General features: G+C 39.8%; 1 protein-coding gene across 1 annotated transcript in view; it reads left to right on the top strand.

The window, feature by feature from the left end:
• Nucleotides 1-15,258, top strand: part of SMOC2 (SPARC related modular calcium binding 2) — a 176,847-nt gene that overhangs the window by 127,429 nt on the left and 34,160 nt on the right. The window contains exon 9 of the mRNA XM_050949134.1: nucleotides 8,582-8,664. Within this exon, the coding sequence (XP_050805091.1) occupies nucleotides 8,582-8,664 (83 nt within the window). The remainder of the gene's footprint in view (nucleotides 1-8,581; nucleotides 8,665-15,258) is intronic.

Genomic DNA, 15,258 nt, shown 5'->3' with positions numbered 1-15,258 from the left:
TGCAAGCTACAATCCTTAAACTGTCAAATTGAATTACCAAGATTGGCCCTGAAACTGTATGATCAGCACTTCTGATGTTCCCACAGAACCTGTAAACCTGTAGTCTGCTTAGAAACAGCCTTGCTCCTGGTCTCTCTCTCTTTGTTTCTCTTTAAAAAATCATTTTGCCTTGATCCACTTGTTCGTGACATTTCTGTTTTAACTTTGAGGCCAGTGCAGCTTTCTTTGCCTCAGCTCATGTGTACAGTCCATTTCCAAGGACCTTCTTTATTGCTCTCTCCGGTCAGAAACTGAAGTTTCTACACAGCTTCAAGTTGGATTAATCAAACCTAATCTTTGCTGGATCTTTCTGGTAATGCTTCATCTGACTTCTGCTTCATAGGGTAGCAGTTACATTTTATTCATATTGCTTTCTTTCATTTTATATTTTTTACTGTAGCCAAACATTTCATGCAAATCTCTCCTCTCCCCGACCCCTGCACCTCGCCCAGGGCTCATAGTTTTGGTACAAAATTTGTCTTTCATATCAACGTTTGTCCTATTGCCTCTCTGGAAAAGAAGGGAAGAGAATTGGCAGAACTGACAGTTTGAGAGATGGGGATCCTTTTCCTCCATTGATCTGTGGGGAGTCTTCAATGAAGTGAGCACTGAACATGATTAATAAGAGCTGAACAGCAGGCAGATTTCTTTATCCCATGATTTTCTTTCTGTTGATTGGAGTTGCGGGGGGTGGGGGGTGGGGGGCGGGTTTGAAATCAATGTTCTTTTAACTCAGGAACTCTTTCCTGCAACATGGTACTAGATGAGTTGTAAGGACTTGTGAAAAATGGTGCATTTGATCTTCCCATCAAATCTTTCCATTGAAAATGCAAATTGGAGGAATGACTATAAGAAAGAAAATAGAAATCCAAGACAAAGGACTAATATCAAGGACAGTAGACAAGAAAGAGAAACACTCTTTGAAAATCTGTAGAGTTGTTAGTGGAGAATAACAGAATACACAAGAGTTGGCAGTTGTTGGCATAGCAATTTGATGCTGTACTTGTTTGTGATATGAATATAAGAGTGCGTGAATGAGTGCTTAAATGTTTCACATCTAATGTACCTAGAGTACTTTGGTCACCACAATAAATAATGGGTCTCATTAAATCTGTCAGACAACATGAAAGGATGGGGTAAGTGCACCTTACTCCCAACAATTGGCTGTCCCCCTCATTTTGAAGCCAAGGAATGATCAGTTGTCAATGAAAGCGTTCCAGAAAAGAGGTAGCACTGGTGAAATAAAAAAAAGATGGTGGAATCAGTGGTAAAAAAAAAAGTAGATAAACTAACCTACCCTAAACTCCATGTTCCTCAAGTACAGATAAAGGGAGTTTATGCATTTCTCATTTACCCTTGACTACGCTACTGGGTGGAATGGGAAATTAACAAAATAAATTAAAGACAAGAGCTTCCTGGCAATAACATTAGTAAGTCTGCTGCAAAAAAGTGCAAAAGAACTCAGTGAGGCTGAACATGAAAAAACCTGCTAGGACGAAACCTAAGACCAGTGGAAATGTCTCTGGTTTAAAAAATAAATAAACCAAGTGGAAATGGGTTTTTTTTTTAAACAAATAAACATTTCCCTAATGTTCTTTTAACCCGACCATTAAAAAAAATTTTTGCTAATACCTGAAAGAAAGGGACTAACAAAAGACTGTAAGCAAATGGGAAACTGACTACACTATTACATTTTCTACATTGTGTAAAGTTCACATAAAAGAAAACAAATATCATAAACAGTGAAAAAAGGCCTTGACCCTGCAAACACTTACTTAAAGTTAAGCATGTGAGTAACAGAATAGTGCTTTTTAATTTGACTTTTAGCCTGACAATGTCCCCTTTCCAATATAAACCTGTCATTCTATCCCTCTGCCACCCTGTTGTCCCTAGCTTCTTGTATTTAATCTCCTCTTTCATTGGGTCTCAGTCCAGCTACTTTTCTGTAGGCTCAGCTGGGACATTTGGTGAGAGATTGACAAAAGAAGATGACAGTTTTATTGCCTTTCAGGGTTAAAATCAGACCTTTCATGCTACAGTATTTTAACACCTATTTTGCTTTATAGATTTAGATTATATATGATGTACTGCATTTGTATTTATGATAAACCTAAGCCAATAAGGCAAAAGTACAGATGGCGGAGGGGAAAGTGTAGGCACAGAGCACTAATAATAAAGGGGAGGGAAGGAGGAAGGAAATGCAGAGCAGGGTATCAGATTAATCAGGGATCAGGCTGGTTGCCAGGTACTACATTAGTGTGCACCACTCAAAGATTTCTCTTTCACTCTTTCCCTGGCTGATTGAAGAGGTCATCCATCAGATAGCTGAATTCTACGCTTGCCATCAAAGCAGCTTCTATTCCTGTTGTTCAAAAAAAGTGCCTTTTTCACTCATAGGAGACACACTCACATGGGCATGAAATTGCATTGCATCTTCCTGGAGCAAAAACTTTATCTGATTGGCCACTGGACAATTCAATAAACTTTCATCAGATATTGTGAAGATAAACTAAGCACTGAAGAGGAAAAAATGTCTCACTGTTTCATCCTGTCCTATAAGGAAGAGTCAGAATAGTTGTGTGTTGTTCTCGTGGCTAGCAGAGCTTCAAGACGTTGCAAAGTTTGTGATGCTTTTAAAATGAATAGTTTGATGAAAATCAGATAAATGCATTTCAGTTAGACATGTTAAGATATAATTGGGTATATATGGTCACTGGGAGCATGTGTAACATGGGTATTTCTAATAAGTTGAGCTACCATATGTAGTATTACATCTAAAATTTTAGGGAGACAGAATGAATGTGTGCAAGTATGGACAGGGGAGGTAGAAGAGTGGGGTTTTTTTCAAAGCCTTATATAAAAAGGCACTCATTTGTTTAGAATGTAAGCTTTCCCCTGAAGCGCTGTAAATTCAGATGCTGCAGATTTGAACTAATGCGTGAGAATCTGAAAGTATAATTCCCCAGAAAAGAGCCCTCATCTAGTTTCTCTAAGCTGAGTGAAATGTAAAAATTAAACATAGAGCATACAGTAAAAGATGAAAAACATACTATATTTTAAAAATTAATTGTAATCTATGAGCTTATTAGTAATAGAATCAGAATATCAGGGTTGTAAGAGATCTCAGGAGGTCATCTTGTCCAATCTCCTGCTCAAAGCAGGACCAACACCAACTAAATCATCCCAGCCAGGGCTTTGTCAAGCCTAACCTTAAAAACCTCTAAGGATGGAGATTCCACCACCTCCCTAGGTAACCCATTCCAGTGCTTCACCACCCTCCTAGTGAAATAGTGTTTCCTAAAATCCAACCTACACCTCCCCCACTGCAACTTGAGACCAATGCTCCTTGTTCTGTCATCTGCCACCACAGAGCACAGCGGAGCTCCGTCCTTTTTGGAACCCCCTTTCAGGTAGTTGAGGCTGCTATCAAATCCCCCCTCACTCTTCTCCTCTGCAGACTAATGTGTTTTTTTTTTTAAACTATGAACTTTAACCTTACCATGTCCCCTTAAAAACAAAGTGAGATGGATGAGATATAAACTAACAAAAAATGGGATTTATGAATTAAGGTGAAGCAACTTTAATATTAAACCTTGTTATGCCTTGTCATTGCAACCTATGGCCTTGATCCTGCAAACACATGCACATGCTGGCACTTACTCACATAAGTAGTCCTACTGAAGACTATGGGACTATTCACACATGTAACTGTTTGCAAGATTGAAGCCTATAACTACTGAGAACTTCTAACACGATGAAAGGATTTTATCAATTGTAGGTGATTTTTAAACAACTAGATTATAGTTGAAAGAATCTAAAAAAGTGTTTGTGAGTTCAATTCAGAAAAGCACCAAAAGGTTCTTTGATCACAAAATGGTGCTGAAAATCTACTGAGAACATGCAGTGTTAGAAACCATTAAAATGTCAACACGTGACAGTTATCACACAGGTACTAAAGGTGCCTCCCATATTGACCATGGGGAACCAACGAGGTGATCTTAGACACATGCAACTGCTATAAATGCTGATTTTTTTAAAGAGCCTTTGTACTTCCTCCTCCATGTACCAGCTGAAACAAAAAGGTGGAGTAGAACATAGAAATGAAAAGAAACATGTACAGAACAGCCCTATAGAGTATAGGGATGAAGCCAATAGAATTCTGTAGAAATGTAATGAGGTTCTACTGAAATTAATTGAAAACTCTATCAAATTTGATTATATATTTTCTAGAGGTTTTGTGAACTATCCTATGGAATTATATAGCCGGAGAATAGTTCTCTATTAAATTCAATAGGATAATACAAACAAAAAAGTAGAAAAGTGATAGTCATCTATTCAATTCTAGGGGCTTCCCATAAAGGGTGTGGGGGAGAGCAGAAAAAAGTTATCAAATTTTTATGAGCCTCAATAAAGATTCAGTTTGGGTTCAGTTAAAGGCCTATCTTACTGTACCACAACATATGGATCATAAGCTAAATATGAATCAACAATGTAATGCTGTTGCAAAAATAAGCAAACATCATTCTGAGATGTATTTGCAGGACTATTGTAAGCAAGACACGAGAAAGAATTCTTCCGCTCAACTCCGCGCTGATTAGACCTCAGCTGGAGTATTGTGTCCAATTCTGGGCACCACATTTTAGAAAGATGTGGACAAATTGGAGGAAGTCCAGAGAAGAGCAACAAAAATGATTAAAGGTCTAGAAAACATGAGCTAGGAGGAAAGATTGAAAAAAATGGTTTGTTTAGTCTGGAGAAGAGAATACAGAAAGGGGACATGTTTTCAAGTACATAAAAGGTTGTTACAAGGAGGAGGGAGAAAAATTGTTCTTAATTCTGAGGATAGGAGAAGAAGCAATGGGCTTAAATTGCAGCAAGGGCAGTTTAGTTTGGACATTAGGAAAAACTTCCTAACTGTCAGAGTAGTTAAGCACTGGAATAAATTGCCTAGGGAGGTGGTGGAATCTACATCACTGGGGATTTTTAAGAGCAGGTTAGACAATCACCTGTCAGGAATGGTCTAGATAATACTTAGTCCTGCCATGAGTGCAGGGGACTGGACTAGATAACTTCTCGAGGTCTCTTCCAGTTCTGTGATTCTATGATATTTCATTATATGACTGATTAATATTTCAGTCAAAATCTTGGGCATTGGAATAATCTATTTTTGGGAGGAATATGCCTGAGAAGCAAACCATGAAGTGGCATGAAATGAAGTTATTAGACCTGGTTGAGCTGTTATAGCTTCTAGCATCTTTCGTCTCTATTTTGGCCACCTTTGCAAACTAATACATATAGGGCACCAAGCAGCTGTAGCTGTATCACCATGCAGGTGGTGAGAGTTTCCCATGTGCTGTGTAACACCATGCGGAGCCGAAATACCCTGTCTTATGTACTGTATGTTGGTGAGAAACAGGCTTTTTAAACTGTGGGAGCAGCTTTGGACCAAAGAGCTTACATCATGACTGGTTGCCAAGTGTCATTCCTCCTAATCAGTCAATGGTAAAAGCAGCCGTCTTTCTTCCCATAGCTCGCATTTCTTGGATTGTCATTAGTGTAGGGGGACTAAATCTCACAGTAACTGCTAGTGAATTAGGTCTGACACTGATATGCAATCCACAGCCAGCAGCGTGATCAAAGCCCCATTTTCTTACATTGTCTGTGAGCTTTCACTTGTTGGGATTCCAATGGCACTCCAAGAGTTAAAGACAGGTAAAAGGGAAGCAGAAAGAGATCCTCTTTTAAATAGAATTTAGACAAGTTTCTTATCTGCATTTTATGTTTAATGAAGGGACAATAGATAGATAAAATCACAGGATTGGAACCAAAAGGCAGAAGACCTTATTCTTCTCTGCGTTGTACCCAGTGCAAAGCGGGTGTACAATTCCTCTTTTCTGATCTGGTAGTGTTTTACCCCCACTTTCCACAGGTATAAATGATTACACAAGGTGCAAGGCAATGGAAAATCAGGTCCTCTCTGTGTGTGTGTGTGTGTGTGTGTGTGTGTGTGTGTGAGAGAGAGAGTGTATATATATGTGTATATGAGACAGAGAGAGGAAATTGTAACCCCGAACCTGCAGAATGCTAAGATAGTTCCATACACTCTGAGGCAACAAATTAAATAGCTTTATTGTAAACACCATAGTGTAACCAGTCCCTCTTTTGGTTTTAAAAACATGGCAACAGTGCTTTCCACATTCAGTTCTTGTGGCAATTCCAGTAGCACTGGAAGACCCAAATGTGTAGTTACAGAGCCCGAGTACACACAGTTTTCCTATTGAGTATGATGGAAATTCTTTTCTTGTTTGATATTTCACCAGTTAGTTGTGCCCCTATCCATTTGTTGGGAACTTCTTAAATCAGAGTACCGAGACTCCATAGGGAGGCTCATAAAATACAGACAGTTTACCATTCTGTGTTGTATGAATATTGTTGCAAGCACTCACTAAACTGGCCTCAGTGCAAAACACAGGGTGGATTTATTAGTATTGTCACTTATTTTCCAAGTCAGTATACAATGCTACCAACTCAGAATAGTAGCAAAATGTGCAAGGCAGGAATGAATCATGCTTTGTATCTTCTTTGGTTATTCCAGAGTTTTGGTTTAAGACACACAAGAGGCTGCACCAGGATGGTATTCTGAATTTTGGAAGGATGTGAGCAGTGTGAGAGTGAGGGCTGATAAAATTGGGTGGGATCAATCCCCAGGTGTGTCAAGTTTACACACAGTACAGCTTGGGATGGAGGATTGGAAGGTGGCTCGGTGCCACTGCCACCTTTCTGGTCCCCTGTTACTGGACTGGACAGGGGCTGAGCTACAGAGCTGCTCTAAGTTATATCACCTGCAACTAGAAGCGGTGGTGGCCAAGGATCTGACTGTTTGCTTTGCCCTGAACCTTCTTATTGTTGGCATGCCCTCCAAGCTGGTGGTGGCAGAGGCATAGATCCAGCTATACTTAAGTACAATGTAGCCATCACATTCGCGACGCAAATATTGTTGGCATTTGAAATATCAGCATAAAATCGTAGGATTGGAAGAGACCTTGAGAGGTCTTCTAGTCCAGTCTCCTGCACTCATGGCAGGACTAACTATTACCTAGACCATCCCTGACAGGTGTTTGTCTAACCTGCTCTTAAAAATCTCCAATGATGGGAGATTTCACAACCTCCCTAAGCAATTTGTTCCAGTACTTAATCACCCTGACAGGAAATTTTTCCTAATGTTCAACCTAAACTGCCCTTGCTACAATTTAAACCCATTGCTTCTTGTCCTATCCTCAGAGGTTAAGGAGAACTATTTTTCTCCCTCCTCCTTCTAACAACCTTTTATGTACTTGAAACTGTTATGTCCCCTCTCAGTCATCTCTTTTCCAGACTAAACAAACCCAATTTTTTTCCATCTTCCCTCACAGCTCATGTTTTCTAGACCTTGAATCATTTTTGTTACTCTTCTCTGAACTTTCTCCAATTTGTTCACATCTTTCCTGAAATGTGGCACCCAGCACTGGACACAATACTCCAGTTGAAGCCTAATCAGCACTGAGTACAGCGGAAAAATTACTTGTCTCTTGCTTATAACATTCCTGCTAAGACATACTCCTACAGTGAAGACTGTGTCACCTGTAACTGTGCTAATAAATTGGTAGTAGCAGCAGGAAGCATCAAGACTCACAACGTGTTGCATCTGAAGATAGGGATGGGGTTGTAAATGCAGAATAGATATACTTCATTATATAGCATCTATTACAAGATCATGGGGAAGACAGCACAGTTGGTGGCATTTGATACGTCTACTTGTAGAGGCGATACAAATAGCACAGGGTTTCTTGTTACCATCTGTGACTCACAGGCTTGCATTAATTAAATGTCTAAGAGAGACAAGACATATCATGTATCAAGCAATAACTGAAGATCAGCTAAGTCCATTCCACTCTCCAGTTGAAACCATCCCAACACATCTCCTCGTTCTCCAGACTTTTCTGTAACTGCTAGTGATTAGAGGCCAGCCTTTCTTACATAAGCTAATGTTTGTTCCAGTCATAATACAATTTTAGTACTGTAATATCTACCAAGCACAGTACCAGGTTGTTGGGGGGGAGGGTGGGGCTAAAATTGTTTTTCAGGAACAACCTGAATAACATGCCAGCTGCCAAATGTGTTATATGGTTTACAGCTTTTTACACCGGTGTTCTGGTAGGTGGGAGGAACCTAATTTTCTTTTTGTATTAGGTTTCCTAATGCTTCTTCGCTGCCTTGTTTCGTCAGTTTCCTGATCAGTATAATGGGCTCACTCATACTTTTGTGGTGTTGTGAGGATGAATGAATTAATATTTGCAATGAGGTCTTTGAAATATCAGCACTATGTATCATTTCACTTCTGTCTATATCCTTGTGTACGACTGTAATGAGAATAAAATTACACAGTTTTGGCTCTGAACAAATGAGGTATAATTTCAGTGTAACCATATTGAGTTCGAAAGAAGAACAAATCTAATTTAAGTTGATTTAAGTTTGTTTTTTCTTCTCTTTGCTTTCCCCGTAGGTATGAACAACCTAAGTGTGATAACAGCGCCAGAGCTCATCCAACCAAAACAAAGGATTTGTACAAAGGACGCCAGCTTCAAGGTCAGTGTAATAGATGAGTTTTGCAGCACATATTTCAGTGGTGTTTAACCACTGCAATAACTAAGGGGAGTTCCTTACCAATGGCCTAAATAAATAAATGCCAGGGTGTTGCTACATTGATTGGTCATTGACTGAAGCCTGAGAGTGGAGATTTTAATTGAGGTAGGGTGACCAGATGTCTCAATTTTATAGGGACTGTCCCGATTTTTGGGTCCTTTTCTTATATAGGCTTGTATTACCCCTCACCCCCTGTCCTGATTTTTCACACTTGCTGTCTGGTCACCCTAAACTGAGGGGGCTGTAAATAAGGGTGTAAACATGTTGTAAGATATAGTAAGATTTGCTTTCTCAGGTCCTGATTCTGCAGACAGTGACATCAATACACGTATTTCCACCAATTCAGTATCAGGCCTTTGTAGTATTTGTGAAACATTAGGTCTAGACAACTGGGTTTTGTGATATCAGCTGCTGTAAAAAGGAAATTGTGGATCATTCAAAAGTAGGAAATCAGAAACAAGCAAATAATCTGGGAAGGTTATTTTTGTATGTGCTGTGGGAAACTTCTCTGTTCACCATCCACAGAAATGTCTAAATGCTTATTGTGTCAAGAATAAACTTCAGCATTGAATGGCATCTTCATTAAAGTGTGCATTAGCACTGCCTATCTAGAAAGTAAATGTAATTGCAAAGTATAATTTGAAAAGAAATAGAAGCAACAAACGCAAATTATATCTGGGTAGACCATAAGTAATTATATGTTATGCTCTTTATGGAAGAAAGTATATAATGTGTGTTCTTTTAAAACATTCATGGTATCTCTCTATGGTACAAAAACCTGATTTTTACTGAAATTTCAGCCTGGAGTATGAATTTCATGACTTTTTCAAAATGCCCGGTCTCTGTTTATTTTATGAAAATGGGCTTGCAATGTTCAGGTTTTAGATGGGCGCATCTAAGTGCCACATAGCATAAACATTGAAATTCAGCACAAGGGCCTCAAACAGGGCTTAAATAGGACTTAAGTAGTTAATAGGCCTTGGGCTGACCTACTTCACAGTGGTGAATTTCACCTATAGGCCAAATTCATCCTGGGTGTAATTCCACTGAAGTCAATAGTTACACCAGGAATTGTTTTGACCTATAACTTACTATCCCGTCCCTATTGAAGCCTGCAGGAGACTGGCCATTGCCTTCAGTGAGGCCAAGAAACAAATTACTCCAGTATTTAGAGACTCCCAAGAAATTCAATTTGAAGTAACAACACTCTCACCCTTCCCTGCTTGTAGGTATAAAACTTGAATAGTTAGTTGATTGTGGGTCTTTTGCATACTGTGTCTGTGTGTAAAGAATATATTTCTGGATAGCTAAGCTGAAGAAATGGATTTTATATTTTGTGCTGAGTATGGTGGCCTCTGGTTATTCTGATCTCTAGCAAAAATCTCTGAAGAAACTTTTGCCAGGGGGGATAATGCCAGCTTTCACACTTCTCTTCTTTACCCAAACCGGCAGTGTTTTTATACAGTGCAATAATGAAGATTTGACCAAAGACAGGAACTTTCTGCCAGTGAGACTATTTAAGAGAGCTTTCCATGCTGTAAACTTCCACCCAGTAATTTTGGTTTAGTAGGCAGTGAGCTTTTGATTCTTTCCTTCCACCCTACAGTATTTTGCATTCTATCAGCTTTAATCCCACAAACCACTGCTGCAATGTGAACTCATAATTACTATGAATTCTATGTGACACAGATTCAGTTGCTTATATTTATGTTGTTTACCCTTAAATAACCTTTGACTTTCAAGTGCTTTGTACTATTTTAATCTAAAGACAAGTAGTCCTGGTAAAGTCAGTGCAACTACTCACAATGCAAGATTTTAACAGCTGATTAGCAAGATTTTAACAGCTGCATCAGGGGCGGCTCCCGGCCCCAGCAAGCTAGGCGTGTGCTTGGGGCGGCATGCTGCGGGGGGCGCTCTGCCGGTTGCCGGGAGGGTGGCAGGCGGCTCCGGTGGACCTCCCGCAGGCACGCCTGCGGAGGGTCCGCTGGTCCCGCTGCTCCGGAGCCACCTGCCGCTCTCCCGGTGACTGGCAGAGCACCCCCCGTGGCATGCTGCCCTGCTTGGGGTGGCAAAATGTCTAGAGCCGCCCCTGAGCTGCATTACTATTCATTATTTCTCTACTTCTGTTAGAAACAATTGGCCACCTCCTCAGCTGGAATAAATCAGGATAGCTCTGTTGACGTCAGTGGAGGTATGCTGATTTACACCATTCCAAAGCCTCAGACTGGCTAGGCATGCAACAGCATAAGGCTGATGGTATCTGGAACCAGGGCTTTAAACTCATGCTTTCCTAAAAGAATGCCAGTTCTTACATTTCAGCATCTTCTCCACCCACTGTTAAGAAGCATATGTAGTGTACCTTGACCAAGCATAGAATTTGCTTAGGCTCAAAGTTCATGTAAACAAGGAAGTGATGTCGTCATTGGGATTACCATATATGGCTAGGTTGGTCAAAGATGAGCAGATACTCTTGCTGTCCCTAATCCATTTCTGCAGTCAGTTGCAGTAGGCAACAGCGCTCCACAACCCCCAACACGGAGAGACTCTCATGATACCAGCTGCCCCAGCGATGGCTGCTCACTTTTGCCAGCCCTCCCAGATTTTCCTTCTTACGTAGTTGTCTATTCATAATACTGGCCCTGTCTCTGTACCTACCACCCTGGAAGAAAAGCACTTAGATGAGACACAAACTTGGATCTAGTAGTGCATTGAGCTAGTGCCAGATCACTGCAGGTAGCTGGTCTTTAAGGGCCTAGGTCTGCTATCCTTTCACTTACTGAGAATTTACACAGAAGCATACTCCCACTGAACACAATGGAATTATTCTTGGAGAAGTGCTACTCAGAGTAACAACAGTAGAACTGGGCCCTTTGTGAGTATCAGAGAAACTCTCTGTAATCCTGTGTACAGTTTTATAAAATGTATTACCATTTCATCCAAGAATGTCCTGCCTTTACTTGTATTGATGTCAGAGGGGCATAGGACTGGAAGGAACCTCCTGCTCACTGAGACCAGTCCCCTGCAGTCACCGGCAACCCCATTGTATAATCCCATTCATAAATGTATCAAACTCTTATTTTAAAACTAGTTAAGTTGTTTGCCCCCACTATTCCTACTGAAAGTCTGTTTCAGAATCTCACTCCTGTGATGGATAGAAGCCTTCTTCTGATCTCTACCCTAAATTTATTCATGGCCAGTTTATTTGTATTTGTTCTTATGACAACATTGTCCTTTAGCCTAAATAGCTCTTCTCCCTCCCTGATGTTTGTCATTTCATGCCCCAAAGCCTTTTGATACATAGGTTCCAAATGTGACAAGTTAACGTTTCAGAGTCTGATAATGAAAGAAAAAGAAGAAATGATAAACCCATATAGATGTGTTAACTTTCTAATTCATTCAGGATGTTTTCCTTGGGTGATTTTATGAACTAGTGCAGCAGCAGTGTTGTAGCTTTCTGTTCCCGGAAAACCCATGTCCAGAGTGTTCTTCACAATATCATAGGAGTTGCAGGGGTGACCACATTTATCACTTGTTGGAGCTGGGAGAATGGTTTGAGCAGTAATGCAAAGGTAGCTCAAGAAGTTGTGTGGCAGATTCCAGTACCAAATATTCTGGCTTTCAAAGTTGGCAGGTGTATGACATTACAGCTGAGTTTTGCTATGGGGAATGAGCGCTCAATATGCTCATTGCCAAAATCTGGGTGGCAGGAGCCTTTTGGTTTTAATGAACTTTGTACAGAACTCAAACTGTACAAAGTGCTGTAGTTTTGCTTATCTGCCAGTCTCAACACGAGGTCAAGTTTTATCTCATACATGTATCTACACACTCCACATCTTCGTGTGGACTTATGTAGGACATAAGATGTGCGTAGTCCTTGTACTAGTCCTCTGTATACGAGTGAATGTCACCCTATGTGAACACATGCTAACTTGAAATACAATACTCGATGATTTGGAAGCTATTTCTGAACACAGCTGGCTGAAAATTTTCCATCAACACCTTTTTTTTTTTTGGTCACAAAATTGGATCTGACTAATATTTCCCCACAACCACAAAAACTATCTGCTTTCCGTGGAAATTTTTTTGACTTCATCATTGGCACCTGAAAACTAACAAGCAAGCTGGTACACTGAGAGAGACTGTCTGGGCCAGGATTACATTTCTTAGCTAGAAGTAACGTTATCGTGTGAAGGAAAAATAGTAAGGCACACAGGCATGAACTAGGAAATATAATTAACCTGGATTTTCAGATTTAACTCTTAATGTCTTTGGTTTTGTGGCTTTAAATAAGACCATTAATATTGTTTACATTTAATTTTGGTTTGTTTAAATTTCCATTTTTTTAACACTGTTTATAAAGATCCTATAGCCATGATACTTCTCCTCATAGCAAGGGCTAATTTGAGGGGAAATTTTAGTTAGGGTAATTCTCAAACTGTGATACAATCTACTGGTTTGAGTTCATATGGAGATGTAGTAAATCCATGTGCTAAAAAAATCCTGAAGGTGCCTTTTTGATTTGTGCTTTAATATTTTAATCTAATTCTTCATTTCCAAATATTTCCTTAGGGCCAGATGATGATCTCAGTTACACCAGTAGAAATCAAGACTAGCTCAACTAACTTCATTTCAATTATTCTGGATTATTATTGGTTTAAATGAAATCAGTATTTCACCTGTTATAGTTTTACCCTTCCTGGCTGTACCTTGGCTCTCCTAAAAGACCAGCTCCAGATGCTTCCTGCTAGAATATTGGCTCCTGATTAAGTATCAGATTAGTTTGAGGAAAGAATCGTATGACACTTCTCAGAAAAGATCAATATTTGTCTCTCAATATAAGTGGATTAACTAGCACCTGAAAGGTTTAGTGTTTAATATGTGGAGTTCATACAAAGTCACAGCATAAGAGAGATCTGAGCTGGTAAAATTTCCCTTAGATTTTTAAAAGTTCTCCCTTAGATTAAATTCTGAATTCACAGTTTGGAAGTGAAATATGGACAAGGGAACAGTATGTTCTGATGAGGGCCGAAAAACAGTAATCCATATTAATTGAAAAGACAACTCTTGGCGTACAATTTTTCACTGGCTTTACTGTTCTAATGTGGTGTTTCAAGTCCTAGCCCTGAACAGCTTATACTGTGCAGAACAAAACTCATGATTTGAGTTTTGTAGGAATGCGGCATAGCTAAGTACAGATTTTTTTGGTTGTTGGCAATTCATTTTCATCCCATAGTTTCACAGGGATAAGTTAGTCTTCACTTCCTCTCCACATAGAATGATGCCAGTATTGAATGGCAGTCAGTCTTCAGACACATTCTTAAGTGTTTTAATGCTTAGTACTTTGCTTATTTTTAAAAGCATCAATTAAGTGAATATTTCTGAACAGAGAGTATATTCCTATGAGATTCTGATTGTCAAGGCAATTGCTCGACTGGCACACTTCTTTCTCCACTGAATTGTGAATGTACGAGGATTATGTTTGTATCATATTCTATGATTCTATGATGTAACCAACGTTTTTAGTGACTGAGGTAATATTTTAAATATCCATTTCTGTTACTAAGTCTTAAGCTCTGAGGGGCCCAATCTACAAGTTCCCTGGCAAAACAGCCAGTGAAGTTGATGAGTGTTTTGCCTAAGCTCTATACTTGTCTTCCTGAGACCTATACCTATCTTCTTAGCAAGAGAAGAACCGATAACTTGCATAACTGGTAAATGCTGTCTCTGTTTGAGACCCGTCTATTTATTTAAAAGTTGAATCCACAGCTATAGCATGTAGTGATACAAAGTGACAACGCTATCCTTTGCACGCATTGAAACTGGGTACAAATCACAGGAACAGCGAGTTTGGACTAGAATGCTGAAGACAATAGGGCAAGATATATGTGGTTTGGTTGCAGAGGGCTGTGGAAATTCTGGGCTGTGGAAATTCTGAATGCAGTAGAATAAATGTTTCACTGCGCAGGGTGGGGAGGACATGGAGAGTCTGCACAGAGCATCCATACTTCCTGGGGAGTAGTCTGAGCATTGCTCAGCAAGGCTCTGTACACCCTAGCACAGTGTGGGACTGAAGCAGCCATAAGCCCTACATTCTCTGAGTCTGCAATAGTAGCTCCAGAGCAACTGAATCAGGGGAGAGGATTCTGTCCTCATCAGCCTATGCCTGTTTAGCTGGGCTTTGTGCTGGGAAGAGGATCTGGCTCTAATCTCATTAAGCTGATCATTATTTTCTTGATCTTACCATGGGCAGATCAAGGAGGAGTACTTGAAGAAGAGAGAGAACAGAAAATACAACAACAAAACAAAATAGAACAAAGTGTTACTATTTTTTGATATAGTACCTGGATTGTAATAGCAATAAAACACTTTAGGTGTTTAGGCTTTAGGTTATACAGGAAGCCAAAGCCTGTAGTTATTTTTCAAGGCTCTGTAACTCTCATTCAGTATTCTTGCTTCCTGGCTATCCTGTCCTGATCCCCTTAGCCAGTGCTGGCCTGGCCATATCACCACAATTAACATTCATTGATTATTTAAAAA

The sequence above is a fragment of the Gopherus flavomarginatus genome, chromosome 4, assembly GCF_025201925.1.
Source record: "Gopherus flavomarginatus isolate rGopFla2 chromosome 4, rGopFla2.mat.asm, whole genome shotgun sequence".
NCBI lineage: Eukaryota > Metazoa > Chordata > Testudines > Testudinidae > Gopherus > Gopherus flavomarginatus.
The sequence above is the reverse complement of the archived record's forward strand: the minus strand, read 5'-3'. Positions and strand labels throughout refer to the sequence as shown.